This window comes from Typopeltis vanoorti, chromosome 25 (assembly GCF_054136105.1).
Source record: "Typopeltis vanoorti isolate ZY-2024b chromosome 25, IOZ_Tvanoo_1.0, whole genome shotgun sequence".
NCBI classification, from domain to species: domain Eukaryota; kingdom Metazoa; phylum Arthropoda; class Arachnida; order Uropygi; family Thelyphonidae; genus Typopeltis; species Typopeltis vanoorti.
The window spans coordinates 29,984,737-30,007,100 of record NC_143573.1 but is presented as its reverse complement, the minus strand read 5'-3'; the positions used below and the strand labels follow the sequence as shown (position 1 = coordinate 30,007,100).

The window sequence follows — 22,364 nt, the reverse complement described above, 5'->3', positions numbered from 1 at the left end:
ATATCTTGGTCTTCCTCTAGGTCGTTTTCCTGCCGACCTGGCAGAGAAAACCTGTTTTGCTAATCTTTCCTCTCATTCTGTTTAAGTGACCATACCATCTGAGATTAGCTCTGCTAACGCATTCCTGGATGCTGACAATGTCAAGTTCTTTCCTAATATCCTCATTTTTAACATAATATTGCCATTGATGCCATCTGTTCACATCTCTAATCTTTCTCAGGACTCTCATATCTGCGGTCTCTAGTCTTCGGTCAAGTGTTTTACTTCTGACCCAGCTCTCGGATCCATAAGTTAAAACTGGTTTGAACACTGTCTTGTATACAGCTACTTTAGTGTTCTGACTAATTTCTTTCTTATTCCATATGAATTTATTCAATCGACTTCCTACCATACCAGCTTCGTTGATTCTGTTGTCTATTTCCATATTTAATTTACCATCTTCACTAAAAAGCATGCCTAAGTAGCTGAAATGTTTTACTTGTTCCACAGGTTCCCTGTTCACAACACAGTTGACATTTTCAACAATTCTACCTATGTTCATTGTCTTTTTCTTTTTAATGCTGACCATACCATATCTATTACAACAGATATTCAATTTAGTCAGGGAACTATTCTTGCAAACTTGTAGCGGATTTATTTAGAAGTATAACATCATCCACATAAAGCAAAGAGCTGGCATTAACATCTCCAATTCTGATATCATGTTTAATACCACTTTCCTTCATAATGTGATCCATATAGATAATGAATAACAGAGGGGATAATGTACATCCTTGTCTCACACCAGATTTAACATTAGACCATTTTCCTGTACTTCCTTCAATTCTAACTGCTGACTTACAACTCAAATAAAGACTAAGTATTGCTTGATATAATGCCCCATTGACATCATATAACTGTAGCGTATTGAATAACTTCTCTCTTGGCACCTTGTCATATGCCTTTACCAGATTGACAAAACTTAAATACAGATCTTTGTTATATTCCCATGCTTTCTCAACTATTTGTTGTAAAGTGAAGATCTGATCCTGACAGCCTCTATTTGGCCTGAAGCCAGCTTGTTCTTTGCCAAGCTTTTCTTCCACAATTCTTCACAACCGTTTCTCAAGTATACTTGCATAGATCTTGCCAGGAAAACTCAGTAGGAAAATAACTCTGTAATTCTCACATTCAGTTTTATTTTTTTTTTTATATATGGGTACTATTAGAGCTCTACTCCAATCATTGGGAATTCGTCCCTCTGTCCAGGCTTCCTGAACTATGCAGTGCAGTCACTGTAAGACTTTTATACCACCATATTTCAGCATTTCTGTTCAAATATCTACTCCTGCTGGCTTTTCACATTTCAAGACTTTGATGGCTTTTTCTACTTCATGTATGAGTATGTATTCCTGACTGTATGCCTGTTGAGCGTTTTTTAACCACTGTGCTATCACTGCTTGTTTCATTTAGCAATTTTTCGAAGTAATTACTCCATACTTCAAGAATATTGTAAAAATAGGAGATTTTTAATTAATATTATTATAATCGTTTTATTAATCATACTGGCTGTGCCATTGTTTAAATATAGGATTTTTATTTATTTTATTTAATCTCTTTTCTAACAATTATTTATTTTATTCCGAGTGTACCTATATATGCCCAATGGTTCACTCCGATTGGCGCAATGACCTCTTTTTTACTATTGCTTTCAGAATCCAAATAAATCACTGACTCAAGACCAAAATACAAAATAAATATATTTAATATAACAAAAAGAATATATATATACACTTCAAACAAATATTACACAACTAACTACAAATTAATTTGATCCAAGGCCTTTTAAAAGTAAACTTACACTTAAGACTAGACTAAACACTTTGTTTGCACAATGACAAAATGTTCATAGCCAGTTTCTCTCTATGTCAAGCCCTTTTCCAAAGATATATGACTTTATTCTTCATTTTCATAGGATCCTTTCTCATCACTTATGTAGCACACATTAATTCTTCTGACTCAATTCTGTCTCTTTTTAATAGAAATAATAGTTAGATCCGGCATTCTTAAGACAGATGAAACTTCCCAATTAGCGTTTTCACGAACATTCCTTTAGAACGTAAATAGCAACTTCTTCTTTTATTCATTTATGCTTATTGACAGTCTTAACTCTTCCACTTTAAAAAATTCACAGTTCTACAATTCCCTTTTCGGAATCTACTACTAATTCTCCAATTAGCGTTTCCTCGAATATTCCTTTTAAAACATCTATAGCAATATTTTCTTTTATTTATCAATACTTATTCCACTTTGAAACTGGAAGCATTTTCAATTGCTTTGGATGACAGCACCGATGCCTCCAATACAGCACAACTAGCAATAATTATTTGAGGAGTTGATGCGGATTTCAACATCACAGAAGAATTATTGGCACTTCGGCCATTAAAAGGAACAACTACCGGTGAAGATATATTTGAAACAGTCGACACAGTCTTTGAGAGATTTGAGCTTAAATGGAGTTCACTATCTGGTATATGTACTGATGGAGCCCCTGCAATGGTTGGTGCACAGAAGAGATTTATTGGAATAGTTCATGAAAGAGCAATAGAACTACAGATCCATCCAGAAAATTTAACAAATTTTCACTGCATTATCCACCAACAAAATCTCTGTGCAAAATCATTTAAATTCACAAATGTTATGGAAGTTGTAGTAACCAGTATTAACTTTATTAAGTCACGTGCACTTAATAACTGCCAATTTAAGGAGTATTTGGAAGACCTATTTTCGGATTATGAAGATGTGTCTTATTATTGTGAAGTGAGGTGGTTGAGTAAAGGCAAAATGTTAAAACGATTTTATGATCTGAAACAAGACATTGAAGATTTTATGAACATAAAAGGAAACACAATTAACCAAGTAAAAGATGATGAGTGGGTATGTGATTTAGCATTCCTTGTAGATGTCACCAGATACCTAAACGAACTGAATCTTAAATTGCAAAAACAAGGACAATTGGTTCATGAATTGCATGGACATGTCAAAGCTTTTTGTAATAAACGAAGATTGTTTGAAAGTCAGATAAGAGCTAAAAATTGCTATCATTTTCCTACTCTAGCAACTCATAAAAATTTCCCTTTTAAAAGTAAACTTACACTTAAGACTAGACTAAACACTTTGTTTGCACAATGACAAAATGTTCATAGCCAGTTTCTCTCTATGTCAAGCCCTTTTCCAAAGATATATGAACTTTGGTCCGGCCCTTATGGAGATGAACTGAAGGCACTAATATAGCAATTTGATACAAGGTTTGCCAACTTCAAAAACAAAGATTCCACATTTGCTATATTTGCTCGTCCGATTGATGTAAATAATGTGCCAGAAAACTTACGGATGGAACTTATTGAGCTTCAGGTGGATTCAGTTATAAATCACAATTTAACGACATTGCTTTAATGGATTTTTATAAATTTTATTTGGTGGAAGAAAAATATACAAATTTACGTGCCTTTTCAAGAAAAATCATTTGTCTTTTCGGCAGCACATATGTGTGAACAGTTTTTTTCGAGAATGAAATACAATAAATCAAAAATTCAGACGAGAATAACGGACGAAAACCTCAAAAATTCTATGCGATTATCCTTAAGTAATATTAACGTCAATATTGATAGTCTCGTAGTTGAAGTACAAGGCCAATCTTCACATTAAATTGTTATGTCGTTCATTATATTATAAAATTTATGTAGAGCTTTATACCAAAGCATTATATTATAAATAAATGAAATATGAAGTAGCAACTTGTTTTAATTCATTTAATATTAATTTATTTTATTTAATAATTTGGTCCGGCCCTTGACTCGGAGACAGAATGATAATTTGGCCCCTCGAACGAGGAAAGGTCACCCATGCCTGGTAATTATTCAAATCCCGTAAGTACATAAATTTTTAACTGCTTTACATATCACTTTTGACGAAACAATTTCAATAACGGGCACATCGCAAGTGCCAACAATGCCTGTTATGAAACTAAAACTAATAAACATACTAATATAAACAATACATAAAAATATTTAGAATTTTAAATTATGATTATTTTTACATGCTTGTTTCATTTAGCAATTTTTCGAAATAATTACACCATACTTCAAGGATATCTTTTTCTTACGTTTTCATGTCACCTTTATCATCTCTAACTTCTTTTACAGCACTCTTTCCTCCATTTCTATGCTTCTTCAACAACCTCCAGAATATTTTACCATCTTCTTGCTATTTATTTTCTATGTTCTTGCCAAAGTCCTCCCATGATTTTTGTTTAGCTAGTTTTACAGTGTTTCACTTTCTTACATTTGTCTCTGTATTCTCTAAGAGCAAAAGCTGACTTATTTGCCAGGAACTTTTGATATGCTTTCTTCTTTTCCTTCACTGCCTCTTTAACCTCCTGTGTCCACCATGGAGTTCTGATTTTTCTATCCTTGCAGACTACCTCACCACATTCCTCTCTAGCTAAATCAATCAGGGTTTTCTTCAAGGCTTGCCACTGAATCTCCAAGGTTTGGTTCCTGTTCTCAAACTCTTTCATTTTTTTTTTCTTCAATAATCTTTGTGTATGTTAGTCTACAGTTCACATCTGAGAGCTGCTCAACTTTTATTCGCTTTAAAACTTGCTTACAAGTTATTCTTTTCAATATGAAATTCAATTTTATCCTGTTCAAGACTAAATAGTGATCACTTCCAATTTCAAATCCTCTGTTCACTCTGGTGTCCTGCACCAGGGAGAAAACATCACTATCAACAATAACATAGTCAATGAGACTTTTCTTATTCCTTGCCTCTTCTCTCCATGTGAATTTGTGCACATTTTTATGTTGGAACATGGTGTTAGTAATAACCAGTCCATGTCCTGAGCAGAAATCCAACAAGTATTTACCATTATTATTAGCTTTGCTCTTTTCTCCAAATTTTCCCAAAATATTTTTGTATGTCTGACAATCATTTCCTACTCTGCTATTCAGATCCCCAACAAGGACCAACTTTTCCTTTTTCATTGTGTCAGTTGCTTTTTCTAAAATAACAAAAAATTCCTCCACTTCTACCTTAGTAGACCCTTCTGTGGGACCATAGGCACAAATAAGTCTCATTGTCCAGTTCCCCATTTTCATATTTGCCCACATTACTCTACTTGAGACTGACTGCCATTCAAGAAGATTAGCCTGGTATTTAGTGTTGAATACTATGGCTACTCCTTTTCCTTCATTGTCATTTCCTGAATACAACATTTTGTATTTATTGCTCAGAAAGATCTCACCAGTTTTTGTCTTTTTTGTTTCAGACACCCCTATTATGTCGATCTGGTACTTATCTAATTCCTCCGCTAGCTCCATTTCTTTGCCATTCAGGCTTCTTATGTTGATAGTACCAATCTTTAACCCTGGTGATGTGGAGGTGTGTTTTCAGATTTGTTTCAGTAGCTGACTTTTCGCTGTTCACCCTGGTTCCCTGGCGAAAACAACAGGGTCTTATTTAACCGGGCGATGCTTCAGCCAGCATGAAATTTTGTCATGTTGTACCATCATTTTGTATATTGTTTTAAGCCAGTAAGAATATAATTTGGTCGGCTAAATCCCAAATTGCCAGCCCATCCTCATTCGTTCAGTATCCAGGTAGATACCCAACAGGGTGCACCACGAGAAGGTGAAGATTGGACATTAGGACAGAAGCCCTGGTCGGTTCTCTGCATTCCTTTAAAGGCTATGTGAAGGTCTCCTCTCAGTTATACAGATTTTACCATTAACATTCCAGATAATCTGTTCAAAACTTCTTTTAAGTATGTGAAGCATATCTCCATTTTCTTAGTATATTATCTCTGAAAATCAATTGGCAATAACTGCAAAACATAACAGCCAATAAATATTTAATCATTTAATCAATAAATATTGATTTTTTTTTTACACATATCAAACCATTTATTAAATGTTTCACAACCATATGTGATGACTGGAAGTATACACTGGTTAAATGTCTTCCTTTTTAAACAGAGCAGGATATCATTGTTTTGAAAAATGCTTTCCAATTTTCTGAATGCACTGTAATATGCATCTAACATGCATTCAACTAAGTGTGTATGTTTACCTTTAAGAGAAGTGTTAGAAAATTATTTAAAATTATCATGAAGTTAATGGCATGATTATGTAAGCTAATGATATTAGCATAATTACTGATTATCCAGGTTGACCTAGCTGGCAAAATAGCATCTCTACTATTCAAATTTGCAGAGCGAATATTTTTAGTAAGTAGATGATTTTTATCATTCAGTATTAGACCACCACCACCTTATTGGAGAGCCAAAGGGGGTTTTTGAAAACAGCATACTATTTGGTCTCTAGAGCAGGAGTCTCAGATTACCCAACACTTAGCCTGCTCACAGTACTAATATACAATGGTTTTATTATTATTATCCTAAGACCCCATGGAGTCACATGCTCATCTAGGAGATCCCTTTTGTCATACACCACTCTCAAGCAATACATTCCAATTATTCACAACTCTCCATGCTATTTCTCACTCCCTTGCTAACACCCTCCTTATATACTTTCCAGGGATGACCTCTGGTTCTTCTCCAACTCCCAACATTTTATGAAAAACCTCTTCAATACTAATCCTATTACAACTCCTTAACAACTTGTACATCTCTATCATATCACCCCTCTTCCTCCTATCCACTAGGACTCTGCAAACTGCACTGTCTCAACCTTTCATCATATTCAACATTCTGGAGCTCAGAAATTATTTTGGTCAATTACCTCTGGAACTTCTCCAACATCTCTTCATACTTTTGAAAACCAGGTGACCAAATCTGTGCACAGTAGTCCATATGTAATCTATACAATGGAACCAGAATCTCCTTACTTCTACAAGTCAGTGTCCTTCACATCATTGCCAGAATTCATCATGTTGTCCTCACAATTTTGGCAGTATGTCCTCTAAATTTTAGATCCTTATCCACCATTACCCTAAGATTTCTTATTTCCTCCACCTCCAACAATATATCTCCACCAAGAGTAAATTTTACGTCTTTGTTTTCCAAATTTTAAAACTTTACATTTCACAACATTGAACTGGCATCCCCACTCCTGTGTTCATTCACTCAATCTATTCAAGTCTTCCTATAAGGCCACAACATCTGCTCTACTACTCATAGTTCATCCCAACTTTGCATCATCTGCAAAGAGCTGTATATCACCATCCAAGTCTTTCCCAATATCATTAACATAGAGGTTAAACAGCAATGGCCCTAAAACAGACCCCAGAGGAACACCACTCATGACTTTCACTTCTGGGATATTGTTTCCCATACACAACTTGCTGATTCCTATCAGACAGCCAATCTCTAACCCAGTACACCCCCCCATCTGCTCTAGTTTGACTATCAACTAATCATGCAGTATTTTTTCTTCTACATGTTCTATAAACAGACCTGCCCATGAGGGAACAGCAATGGGGAGACCCCATTGCTGTTCCCTCCTCTTGCTTGTAGATTTTTCCTTTCCATGTGAAGTAACCAGAAGCGATAACAAATTTGAAAAGTTCAACAATGTCCGATGGAAATTTTTGATTTAATAGATCTACAGTTTCTTTATCGGGGATATTGGTGAAGAGCGAGACGATGTCGAAGCTAATTAGCATGTCTGTTGTCAGCAGTTGAATATCTTTTATTTTGGTGTGAAAATCTGTGGAGTTTTTTATTGAAGAGGTTGAATGGCCTATGTGGGGACAGAGAAGGTTTAATAAAAATTTTGAAAACTTGTAAGTCAGGCTGCTAATTGAATCAACGACAGGTCTGAGTGGGATGTTGTTTTTGTGAAACTTGGGTAAACCGTATATTCTCAGAGGTCTAGCATGGTATGTTTCGAGTTTTTTTGAAGTTTCTTCATCTATCGAGTAACTTGTTCAGTTTCTTCAGTTGTTTTTTTGTGGGATCATAGTCCAATTTTGCATAAGTATTTCGGTCTTGGAGTAGCAGATTCATTTTTCGGTCATATGAAACCGTATCAAGATCCTACTACTTATAAAAAACTACGTATAAAAAACCTACTGCTGTAGTTCACATGTATTAAATTTAGTCATGAATTCTCCACAGGTTTCTCTATATAATCATCCCAATCTATGTTGCCATAATTAAAATCACCCTTGTCCCATTTGCTTATAATTTCCTGGTCACTACCCTACACGATACCAGGTCTATAGCAACATCCAATGAAGTATTTCATTCTATTCACCTCTATCTCACACCATACTGTCCCAAAACCACCACTATTTCTCCCTTGAATCGCTACCTTGTATTAACATAACTCTTTTTCTATCATCAATAGCACTCCTCCCTTTCTATCTTCAATCAATACATCATACCTTTCTATCTCTATTCCTGTTAGGATGTCATTCAACCATTTCTCACTTAGTATAACAATTTTTGGCTGAACAAACTCAATCAATGCAACCATTTCATTAGAATTTGTATACAAACACAGCAGTTCAATTCTGGATCTATTAACTGACACTACTTATTAGACTTCTCCATACTTTTCTTGAGCCATTTCTTTTTCTACTTACTCATCCCAGAACCTTCTTCAAATCCAATTGTTTTTCCCTACATCCCCAGGTGATCCCCTTCTCTTTTTGTCTACACATGTATTCACATCCTCTTGGAGCACAAACCTTTATTGTATTGTGTTCCCCTGTCCACCGTGAGTCTCCCCATTTCCTTGTTTGTCTTGCACACTTGTTCTCTCATTCTCTACACTCATACTACCCACTTATTCATTAGCACCACTTCAATTTCTCCTTCCTTACTCCTGCTCTTTCACATAGCTTCTTACTTGCTCAGATTCATTCTCTGCACTCATTTCTCTCCCTTCCAGCATCAGTCTCTCCAAATGACTCACACCAAAACCATTCAAATGCAGTCCATTCTTATACAGTTCAATTCATTCTTCAAACTCATTCCATGCATTAACAAACTGCACTCCTTTTTCTTCACACATTTCTGCTAACATATCATTCATAATTCTTGCTTTCCATCTCATCTCATCAATGTCATACCTGGACAGCACACTGACTAGCTTTGCTCTCACAGTATTATCTTTTATCCTTCTCGACAAACTGTTTTACATTTTGTGGATGGGATTATCATAAAAAAAGTTGTTAACCTAAAATCAAAGTACATGAACTATAACTACTGCATGCGATAAACATATAAAACAAATACCTGCACTTCATCATCATCATCAGAATCTTCATCTTCTTCTTCACTTCCTAATTCATCATTCTGTGAATGTACAACATCTTTAATGTCATCTTCAGTACCTAAATCTCCCAGATCTCTGTCATCATTAATCTAAACATAAATATACATTGATATATATTATGCTGTTATACAACATTTGTTCCTCACAGTAACATAAAATATCTAATAACTATAGCTGAAATTTAAACAAAATATTAACTAGAAAATAAAACCTTTCTTAAATTTTATATTTTACTTTCATACTACTTTACACACACACACACACACACACACACACACACACACACACACACACACACACACACACACACACACACACACACACACACAGGGTGGCCCATAAGTCAAAGGGGTTTAAAATGGGAATAACTCAACTAATAAAATCAAAATTCTCCAGGTTCCATATTTCATTATATAAAAAAAATAAAAATAATTAATAAATAAAAAAACGCCCTTTGTTACTTTATAGGCCACCGTGTGCGTGCGTGCGTGCATGTAAAAATCTATGAACTACTTCATAAAAAATCAAGTCTATTAGAAGCATACGGCTTTATGCTAAACAACAAGAGTGAAAATTTGATGACTTTCAATTTTAGTGATATAAAAAAGAAAGTCAATAAGAGCATAAATGCATTCTTCAGATCTCTAAAATGACTAAAATAACATTAGTCATTACGAAGAAGGAATGGCTATGAAACAAGTTTTCCATGTATTCTCCAGCCAGTTTGTATTGTATTGAATAAAACCCTGTCGTCATTACATATCACATCAACTAACTCAATTTCAGATGAAAAACTCTTGTAAATGTTCTTAATATACCCTAGATAGGATTTGAATACACATCCTTCTAATCAAAAGAATGTGCAATTCTTCTATATCACTGAGAAGAGATTCAAAAAGGATGCAGGAAAAGATAGCTGGTTACACGGCCCATCATTTATATAAATAATTAAAATGTTAAACTCTTAGATTTTTAAACCAATTACTACTTCTACACTATCATTCAATAGCAGACAGCATAGCATCTTCAGGAAAATTTACAAGGAAAAGACAAAATGGTCTAGAACACTTCAAACTACCATTATGTTACAATCTGAAAGATAGTCAAACATTCAGCCAGTAACATGATCATAATGTAGGGAACCGCGTGTAGCGTTAATTTGCTAGATACGGAGAGCTTTTTGTGAACAGAAACAGTGCTTAAATTTTACACAATTTGGGATTACCTGATTATCCCTGCAGCATTTTAGGAAGGTCAGATGATTCAGTTGTCTAGATAACTTCAGCTTCAGTTTGCCATAATGGCGGGCCTTGCGTGCGATGGAATCTCCGTGGATGATAGTAATTCTTGTAGAAAGGCTGATACGTTAAACATGATAATTAATACTTAAGGAATTGATAGCGTACACTAGAAATATAAATTAAATCAACTTTAATATATACTTTCCGATATTTCGGCAACATCATGTTGACATCTTCATGGGAACTTAAGATAAAGACGTGCAATCAAGTACTGCATAGCAGCAAATGAGAAACGAAGCTACCGTTTTCCTAAAGTTCTGATGGTGCCCCCTGGCGGGCTATATTAGGTGTTCTTGGCCTTTGGGCTGAAGTTCTTCTGATGTATGTTTCCCAAATTTGGGGCATGAGACTGATTCCATGAATAGTCTTTAATATTTGAATTTGCTGAGGTGTATTACTGTGGCTTTCTTCCCCCTTATTCTGTGGCGAGTATCCAGAGCATGGTCTGCAAGCACAGAGTGGCTGTACTGGTGAAATCAAATGTAGTCCTTGTGCTCTGAGATTCTGATATTTGCTGTCTGCTCTGTTTGGCCAAAGTAGGACAATTTACAGCTGCAAGGGACCTGGTATACAGCAGGTAGGTCTAGGGGAAGTGGTTAGTCTTTAGTGGAGCAGATAAGGGATGCCAATTTTCTATATGGTCTGTAACAAGTGGTCGTCATGTTTTTTTAGAATTTTGTTGATTTTTTCCGAGGTGCCTCGGATGTAGAGAATGGTGATGGATTTATAGTAATCTTTTTTGTGAAGGGGGGGGGTGGATATCTGGTTTTAGTATTTTTTGAATTTTTTTTTTTGGGGGGGGGGGGGGGGGGTAGCCATTGGCTGAGAAAGTGTTAAGGATGTGATTTAGTTCTGTGGTCAGGGCTTGGTCATTTGAACAGATTAGTTTAGTCTTGTTGAATAGTGTCTTAATAACTCCATATTGTTGTGAGGGGGGGGGGAATTGTTGGTGAACCTGTAAGGGTGGGTTTTCTAAAAACTGAGAAAACCAAGGTACCATCAGGTTGGCAGGTGACTAGTGTGTCTAAGAAGGGGGAGGCTATTCTTTTCCTCTTTTTCCAGAGTGAACTTGATTCTAGGGTGTTGGTTGTTTAAGTGTGTTAGGAAGGAGAGGAGTGTATCTGTGCCATGTGGCCAAATAGCAAACACATCATCAACGTAGCGAAGCCATATGGTAGGTTTTTGTGGGACAGAGTTTAAGGCTTTCTCTTCAAAAGTCTCCATAAAGAAGTTGGACAAGTGGTGAAACCATGGCTGTCCCCTCCATCTGTTTGTAGAATTTTTCCTGCCAAACGAAAGTCTGCATTCGTTGTGAACTGAAATAGGGCTGATTTAGCTTGGATTACCTCTAAAGTTTCTTTAAATTTGGGAAACATACATCAGAAGAACTTCAGCCCAAAGGTCAAGAACACCTAATATATCCCGGCAGGGGGCACCATCAGGACCTTTAGGAAAACGGTAGCTTCCTCGCTTCGTTTCTCATTTGCTGTTATGTAGTACTTGCATGCACGTGTCTTTATCTTAAGTTCCCATGAAGATGGCAACATATAAAGTTGCCGAAATATCAGAAAGTATATATTAAAGTTGATTTAATTTATATTTCTAGTGTACGCTGTCAATTCCTTAAGTAATAATTATCATGTTTAACCAGCTTATAAGCCTTTCTATAAGAATTGCTATCATCCACGAAGATTCCATCGCACGCAAGGCCCGCCATTACGGCAAACTGAAGCTGAAGTTATCTAGACAACTGAATCATCTGACCTTCCTAAAACACTGCCGGGATAATCAGGTAATCCCAAATTGTGTAAAATTTAAGCACCGTTTCTGTTCACAGAAATACCTCCATATCTATAACCAGGCGAGTCAGGCTTTACTACGGGAGCAAATTAATGCTACATGCAGTTCCCTAGTCGATGTAAACAGAGCTATTTTAGCACTAGAGATAGAGTTTTCAAATACGCTAAATCACGAACTTTGGTCAATTCTACATGGTGTCTCGTGCACTGCAGCAAATAAAGAATTCGAAAGAATATGGAGTCGACATATCAACAAGTTTGATAAATTAAAAAAGAACTCGACGTCCAAACCAAAACTACAAACCAACAGCATAGTTAACCTTTCTTCAGTTATCTTGAAGCCTGAAGCACTCAACGCTCTCTCACATGGTCACAACTTCGCCATTACTCCTAGGAAATTACCGGCCGAGGAATTAATGATCCAGATTTAATGCAGGATTTGCCACCTTCCAAATCACATCGCCAATGACATTAGATTGGATGTAGCTTGTGTTCTCACAAAAGCAAAACCACCAAAAACCAATATATCCATTAGTGAATACAAGTCTCTACAGAAAATGAAGAAAAACAAAGAAATAGTTATCACCAAAGCGGATAAGGGGAACGGCAATGTGGTACTCAATCATACTGACCACACAGGTAAGCTTAAGGCTTTACTATTAGATCGAGCTACTTACCTACCCATTGAATACAATCCCACCAACTCACAAATTAGAAAACTCCATAGACTCCTTAAGAAGGTCACTTCTTAAGGAGTCTATGGAGTTTTCTAGACCCCCCCCTCGTATATATGGGCTCCCGAAAATACAAAAAGAAAATGTGCCATTACGTCCCATAGTGGATGGCACTGATTCTCCCACTTAAAAACTAGCTAAATATTTAGCCAAACCACTCTCGCACTATACTGGCAACACACCATCACACATAAAAAAAACTCAGTCCACTTCAAAGCTAGTATAGAAAACCTTACACTCCAACATAATGACATAATGGTCAGTTTTGACGTCTCCTCCTTATTCACAAATGTCCCCCTCAAAGAAACCTTAGAGTTCATCCAAGCTAAATTTCCTCCCGTTATCTCAGCCCTATTTCAGTTCACAATTAACTCAGGCTATTTCATTTGGCAGGAAAAATTATACAAACAGATAGAGGGGACAGCCATGGGTTCACCACGTTCCCCACCCTTGGCCAACTTCTTTGAGGAGACGTTTGAAGAGAAAGCCTTAAACTCTGCCCCACAAAAACCTACCATATGGCTTCGCTATGTTGATGATGTGTTTGCTATTTGGCCACATGGCCCAGATACACTCCTCTTCTTCCTAACACACTTAAACAACCAATATCCTAGAATCAAGTTCATCCTGGATAAAGAGGAAAAGAATAGCTTACCCTTCCTAGACACACTAGTCACCCGCAAATCTGATGGTACCTTGGTTTTCTCAGTTTTTAGAAAACCCACCCATACAGGCAGATACATTCACCAACAATCCCACCCTTCACAACAATATGGAGTTATTAAGCCACTATTCAATAGGGCTAAACTAATCTGTTCAAATGATCAAGCCCCAACCACTGAACTAAATCACATCCTTAACACTTTCTCAGCCAGTGGCTACCCCTTCAAAAAAATCCTAAAAAATTCCACAACCAGATCCACTCCCCCCTTTCCACAAAACAGATTACTCTAAATCCATCACCATTCTCTATATCCGAGGCACCTCGGGAAAAAATCAACAAAATTCTAAAAAAACATGACTTGACCACTTGTTACAGACCATATAGAAAATTGGCATCCCTTATTCGCTCCACTAAAGACCAACCACTTCCCCTAGACCTACCTGGTGTATACCAGGTCCCTTGCAGCTGTAAATTGTCCTACTTTGGCCAAACAGGCAAGACAGCAAATATCAGAATCTCAGAACACAAGGACTACATCCGATTTCACCAGTACAGCCACTCTGGACTTGCAGACCATTCTCTGGATACTCACCACAGAATAAGGTGGAAGAAAGCCACAGTAATACACCTCAGCAAGTTCAAATATGAAAGACTATTCATGGAATCAGCCTCAGCCCTAAGAACATACCAAACCTCAACAAATTTGGATGCATGAGACTGCCCCAAATTTGGGAAACATACATCAGAAGAACTTCAGCCCAAAGGTCAAGAACACCTAATATAGCCCGCCAGGAGGAACCATCAAGACTTTAGGAAAACGGTAGCTTCCTCGCTTCGTTTCTCATTTGCTGCTATGCAGTACTTGATTGCACTTGTCTCTATCTTAAGTTCCCATGAAGATGGCAACATGAGGTTGCAGAAATATTGGAAAGTATATATTAAAGTTGATTTAATTTATGTTTCTGGTGTACGCTGTCAATTCCTTAAGTATTATCTTGAGTAAGGGGAAAGTGTCTTTTTAAATAGAATTTGAAGTTCTTTTTCTTTTTATTCCACCACTTTGCTTTTTTTTTAAAGTACACGTAACCCACCTATAACATGGATGTTAGGTTCTGCAGAAATGCCGCATTATATAAATTGCATTATGCAAGACTCAGATCTCATAGAAAAAGTAGGGTTATGTTTCAAAATCGTTTTTTTTTTAAATTATATAAACAACCATGACATATCCAACAAAAATATATTTTTATTTAATTCAGGAAATGCATCTAAGTTAAGAAAACATATAAACTATGAACAAACAAATAAATGGTATAAAATTATAAAAAATACAAATTGCACGTAAACTTCATTGCACATAATGCATAAATGTTTTAGGCAAAATAAAATAAAGTGCATATTTTAATTTTAATAAAGTGCACATTTGAGGACATCATTGTCTTCAAAACTAACATTTCATAAATGTTCTTCATTTACGAGTGGCCGGACGTCATCATCACTTGAAATCTCTTGGACATCATTTGTATAATTCTCAATGCATACTTCGGCTGGTTTAATTATCAAGAAGTCAGTAATAAGACTTTGCTTACTACTACTATTTTGCATTTTTTTTTATTAAGTTCATAAAGGAGCTAAACAAATATCCAATTGTCTCGTGAATTTTCCGGAGCGCTCCATTGCCAAATCATTATCCATAAAATAACTTTCTAACTTTATTGCCAAGTCCAATCTTTCTGCTAATTTCTTTAAACTGAATTTTAACAGGTTAAAATTCAGTTAAAGTAACATTTTAACTTTAACAGATTCATCACATTCAGAATCTTTGGCAAAACTTTCCCTGCCATTTGGTTCGATGTCATTTATTAACTGTACCAGTTCCTCCTCATTTAAATCTATTTCCCCATCAATTAATTCACTAATTTAATTTTCAACCATATCACAAAAGCACTCTAAGTGGCCATTACTACAAAAATAAATTTTTTTACATAAAAAAGCATTATATATTAATTATGTATATAAGTCACCAGAAAATAAAGTGCTCAGGTTGAGAATAACACACTTATGATTTTAATATGCTTTCCCAGCAAAAAACAAAGACAATTTTCAACAATAAACACTTTACATGGTAAACAATTGAGAACATGCGTGCTAAAGGGTATTTCACCTAATATAAATTCACTACTTATAACTGCATGATGATATACAGGCAGATGCAAATTTAATGAAAATCAAATTTGATTTTGAAAAGAAGAACATGTAAGAAAGTTTTAAAGCGAATAAAAGTTGAGCAGCTCTCAGATGTGAACTGTAGACTAAAATACACAAACATTATTGAAGAAAAAATGAAAGAGTCTGAGAACAGCAACCAAACCTTGGAGATTCAGTGGCAAGCCTTCAAGAAAATTTGATTAATTCAGCCAAAGAGGCATGTGGCGAGGGTGTCTACAAGGATAGAAAAACCAGAACTGCACATGGTGGACAAAGAAAGTGAAAGAGGTAGTGAAGGAAAAGAAGAAAGCATATCAAAAGTTCCTGACAAATAAGTCAGCTTTTGCTCTTAGAGAATACAGAAACAAATGTAAGAAAGCGAAAAACTCTGTAAAACTAGCTAAACAAAGTCACGGGAAGACTTTTGTAAGAACACAGAAAATAAATATCAAGGTGGCAAGATATTCTGGAAGTTGTTGATGAAGCTCAGAAATGGAGGAAAGAGTGTTGTAAAAGGAATAAGAGATGATAAAGGTGACATAAAAACTGGAGAAAAAGATATCCTTAAAGTATGGAGATTACTATGAAAAATTGCTAAATGAAACAAGCAGTGATAGCACAGTGGTAAAAAACACTCAACAGGCATACAGTCAGGAATACAAATCCATACTTGAAGTAGAAAAAGCCATCAAAGGCTTGAAATGTGGAAAGGCAGCAGGAGTAGATGATATTCGACCAGAAATGCTGAAGTGTGGTGGTATAAAAGAATTACAATGGCTGCATTGCATCGTTCAGAAAGCCTGGACAGAAGGACGAATTACTGATGATTGGAGTAGAGCTCTAATAGTACCCATATATAAAAAGGGAAATAAAACTGAATGTGAGAATTATAGAGGTATTTCTCTACTGAGTGTTCCTGGTAAGATTTATGCAAATATACCTGAGAAACCGTTGAGAAGAATTGTGGAAGAAAAGCTTGGAGAAGAACAAGCTGGACTGAGGCCAAATAGAGGCTGTCACGATCAGATCTTCACTTGACAACAAATAGTTGAGAAATCATGGGAATATAACAAGATCTGGAAATGGCATATGACAAGGTGCCAAGAGAGAACCTATTCAATATGCTACAGTTATATCACGTCAATGGGGCATTATATCAAGCAATAATACTTAGTCTTTGAGTTGTAAGTCAGCAGTTAGAATTGAAGTACAGGAAGATGGTTTAATGTTAAATCTGGTGTCATACAAGGATGTACATTATCCTCATCTGTTATTCATCATCTATATGGATCACATTATGAAGGAAAGTGGTATTAAACCTGATATCAAAATTGAAGATATTAATGTCAGCTCTTTGCTTTATGCAGATGATGTTATACTTCTAAATAAATCTGCTACAAGATTCCCTGACTAAATTGAATAACTATTGTAATAGATATGGTATGAAGGTCAGCATTAAAAAGACAAAGACAATGAAAATAGGCAGAAGCATTGAAAATGTCAACTGCGTTGTGAATGGAGAACCTGTGGAACAAGTAAAACATTTCAGCTACTTAGGCACAATTTTTAGTGAAGATGGTAAATTAAATATGGAAATAGATAATAGAATCAACAAAGTTGATATGGTAGGAAGTCAATTGAATAAATTCATATGGAATAAGAGAGAAATTAGTTGGAACACTAAATTAGCTGTATACAAGACAGTCTTCAAACCAATTTTAACTTATGGATCTGAGAGATGGGTCAGAAGTAAAACACTTGACCAAAGATTAGAGAGCGCAGATATGAGTCCTGAGAAAGATTAGATGCGTGAACAGATGGCATCAATGGCAATATCATATTAAAAATGAGGATATTAGGAAAGAACTTGACATTGTCAGCATCCAGGAATGCGTTAGCAGAGCTAATCTAAGGTGGTATGGTCACTTAAAGAATGGGCGAAGAAAGATTAGCAAAACAAGTGTCCTATGCCAGGTTGGCAGGGAAACGATTCAGAGGAAGACCAAGATATAGGTCAGGCCTGCACAACATATGGCCCACAATACTATTTATTTTGGCCCATCTGCCTGATTGAAATTAATCAATCATACGGGGGAATATGAAATTAGACGATTTGAATTAAATTTTCACAAAGGTTGCATGTTTACGTTCATGCGATTAATGTCACAATCATGTGTTTTTGAACTCGACAATAAATTGCATTTGGAGTTATTCACACTGCTGTATTTAATAATAAATTATTACAATCGCTTTGAGGTTTTGTTAGCGCTAGTGTCGCTGTGGAGAAATTCAAAGTTACATCTCCGTGATAACGACTTTATGTCTACGAACAAGAATGAATCATATAACACAAAATTGGCCGTGCCTTGACTGGCTTTCGCAGTGTAGTGGTTGGTTGTAGCTGGAGCAATACGTTACATGACTGTTATTATGACATGCATTATTTTAAGTTTTTCATCATTAGTTTTTGTAATTAATATTGTCAATCTCGACACAATGAGCTTAAGTAAAAAGCGTAAAATAGATTCGGAACATCGAGCATTTAACCCTGAGTGGACAAACAAATATATTTTTACGTTGTTTAAGGAGAAAATAGTGTGCATTGTTTACCAGGAATCTATCGCTGTGCCGAAAGAGTACGATCTGAGATGTCATTTTGAATCGAAACAACCTAACCTTGGCAAGTTGGATGCAAGTGAAGAGCAAATAAAAGCAGCAAAGTTATTGAAAGTCCTTAGCAGTGAGCAACAATCCTTTAAAAAAAGTGGCATCTGCAAATGAAGTTGCCACAAAGATAAGTTTAAAAATATCACAAGAAATAGTTTGTGCTGGCAAATCATTTACTGAGGGAGAGTTGATAAAAAAGTGTCTGATGATTGCCGTTTCTGATTTTTATCCTGATAAGAAAAATAATTCTGAAAATATCAGTTTGTCCCATATGACTGTTCAGCACTGGGTGGCTTATATTGCCGAGGATCTTAAAGATAACCTGCAAAAATCGGCTAGCGAGTTTGTCTATTATTTGCTTGCTATGGATGAAATTACTGACGTGAAAGATACTCCACAGCTTTTAATATATGTAAGAGGCGTTAATAAGAATTTTGAGGTGACAGAGGAGCTTGCTGGTTTGTGTTCAATGAAAGGAAGAACAACAGGAAAGGAGATCACAGAAAATGTAAAGATGTGTGTAATTGAAAAACTATCCTGAAATTTCAAGAATTTAGTAGCAGTTTGTACTGATGGTGCCCCATCTATGTGTGGGAAATATGTTGGTGCTGTAACATTTATTGAACAGTATGCAGGTAAACCATTGACAAAATTTCACTGCCTAATTCATCAGCAAGTTATGTTATGTTCAAAGGTTTTGCAATTTGATCATGTGATTAAAGTGGTTTGAAATGCAGAATGTTTCAGGCATTTCTAAAAGAAAATGATGCTGAGTATGGGGATCTACCATACCACACTGATGTAAGTTGGTTGCGCTGTGGTAAAGTTTTGTCATGCTTTGTCGCTCTAAAAATGAACCGATGAATTAGGCAGTGACAAAATTTCACTGCCTAATTCATCAGCAAGTTATGTTATGTTCAAAGGTTTTGCAGTTTGATCATGTGATTAAAGTGGTTTGAAATGCAGAATGTTTCAGGCATTTCTAAAAGAAAATGATGCTGAGTATGGGGATATACCATACCACACTGATGTACGTTGGTTGAGCTGTGGTAAAGTTTTGTCATGCTTTGTCGCTCTAAAAAATGAACCAGTTGAAATTTTGAATCTCAGGAAGATATGGAAAAATTCCCAGAAATAATGGATGAAGAATGGAATTAAGATTTATTTTTCTTGTGTGACATTTTGGGTCACTTGAATGACCTTAACTTACAGCTTCAAGGAAAAAAAATAAATTTGTTTTTCAGTTAATGTCTCTTATAAAGGCATTCAAAATGAAATTAAGTTTGTTTGAAAATCAACTTGCTAAAATGGATATGTCACATTTCTTAACTTGTCAACAGAATATTCCATCAGAATATCATTCAATGGTGGGTGTAAAATATAAGAAGCACATATCACTTCTAAGTGAAGAGTTTCAGAAAAGAATGCCATTGAGTAATGAAGACGAAGTCAACATAAAAGTGACTGAGGATCCATTTTCTGTCGAAGCAGGAAATCTACCTGTCGAACTCCAGGTGGAAGTTATTGATCTCCAGCGTTCTGAAAACTATCGGGTCAAGCATAGGGAGAGTACTTTACGAGTTTTATTCTATTCTGGATCAGGATAAATTTAAAAGTTTGTTGGATACTGCCTACCAGGTATTCTGTATGTTTGGGAGCACATATACTCGTAAACAAACATTTTCGGTCATGAACTTGAACAAAACCAAACAGCGTTCATCTTTAAGTGATATCAATTTAGAGGCCATATTAAGAATGACTATTTCAAACATGACACCAAACTTTGATAAAATAGTGGCAACAAAGAAATGCAATGTGTCACATTGTGACATTCAGTCACTGATATTTCATTGAGATTAAGTGTGATACTCTCAGTGAAATTATTAGTAAACTTTGTGTTTATGTTTAAGAGGTTTTATTGAAAAATTCTGCAGCTATATCTGTTTGTAAATAATTTTGATTGTAACTCTCTAAAAAATTTAAATATGCATATTAGTTAGTATTTACTGTAGACCTACTAACTTAAATTTAGCTGCAGTGGACTAGTCTAAGATTCTAGGTCTGAAGTGATCTGGCCCTTGGTCAGGTGGTCCAAGTTGGGTTTGGTCCTCAAAGACAATCAAAGTTGTGCAGGTCTGATATAGATGGATCGATACAGTAAAAAAGTGCCTTAGACGATAGAAATATGAGATCTGATTTTTTTTTTTTTACTAAATAATTTAAGGAAATTACAACGTAAACTGGGATATACATTAAAATAAATTTTAATATATTTCAATATTTCGGCAATGTCACGTTGCCATTTTCAGGGAACTTAAGAACAAGACACGTGCACGCAGGCACAACAAACAGTAAGTGAAGAAGAAGCAGGAAGCTATTATTTCTCCTAAAGTCCTGATGGTTACTCCTAGCAGACAATGTTGGTATTCTTGGGTGATTGGGCTGAAGGTCTTCTGATGTAGGTTTCCCAAATTTGAGGCAGTCTCATGCAGCCAAATTTGTTGAGGTTTGGATTGTTTCTTAGTACTGAAGCTGATTGTAATTTCCTTAAACCATTTAATAAAAATGCATAACCAACGTCTAAGCCTTTCCACAAGAAATAAGATCTGATAATGTTCGAGTCTTGACAAGTAATAGACTGATTTAGAGGAAAATTATAGATAGGAAGTTAGTAATGATGTACATTTTTCATTTAGTACTATCATATCCTGTACACCCCCTTGAGGGTACATGGCAGGAATTTGATGATGATGATAAAATTTCATTTTTAAGTCGTGCAGTGAAAAATATATGAAAAGATAAAGGGTTACTACAATTTGTAGGCAGTGTTATATGGAAACCGCGTTGTATAAGTACCTCGTTGAACAAGGGTTACTACAATTTGATTGTAGTAACCCTTGTTCTGCATTATATCGAAACTGAGTTGTATAAGTACCGTTATATGAGGGTTACCTGTATAATAATACCTATTTTTTTTTATGGTGAAATGAGCTTGTATGCAAGTGCCTAGTGTAGTCTTCCAACGTAAATTCTCTAATATGGTTTTTGTTGACTAGGACATTAAGGAATAGTAATTTAACTTGCCAATTAGTACATCCTGACAAATCATCCAGTGCAAGTGTAGAAATCACTTAAAAAGGCATTACCATATGCTGCAAACAACAAGACTTATAGCCAATTATTAAAATCCAGAAACATCAGAACATTCTACAAGCCAATGAAGATGTTACAAATCTTTTTATATTCCTGTGAAGACAATGTTCCATTTTATAAACACCCTGGGGACTATACAAGTTCCAAGTTGTTCCTTTGCAAAGCATACATAGGCAAAGCTGGGAAAAGTTTTAAAATCCATAAAAAAATAGCAGATGATGAAAATAATTCTCTCTTGTTTTCATTTATCTATATGAAAATAAGAGAGAAGAAAAGTGTTTTACAGTTAAATTGAGGGCACAAGGAATTTTATACACTCCCAGTTGTTCAAGAGGATGTAGTTGATCTTTAGGAGAACATATAAAAGTAGCTAGCTGAATGAAAGGTTTGAAAGTGGTATGAAGATCATATTTGCAAAAAACTTTGGCTATTTTTTTCTGATGTACCATTAACATATGGAATGGGAATAGTTTTGCTGTGATCCTGTGTGTTGTACGTAGGAAGGATGGTGGGTCGAATGTAATATCTATTTTATATGGGTGTATTGAAAAAAGAAT

The 22,364-nt window shown here is 35.6% G+C and overlaps 1 protein-coding gene across 1 annotated transcript in view; it reads right to left on the bottom strand.

Moving 5' to 3' along the window:
* LOC150092630 (uncharacterized) overlaps window positions 1-22,364 on the bottom strand; it is a 100,600-nt gene that overhangs the window by 50,259 nt on the left and 27,977 nt on the right. Inside the window, exon 2 of the mRNA XM_090414640.1 lies at window positions 9,242-9,370. Within this exon, the coding sequence (XP_090270766.1) occupies window positions 9,242-9,370 (129 nt within the window). The remainder of the gene's footprint in view (window positions 1-9,241; window positions 9,371-22,364) is intronic.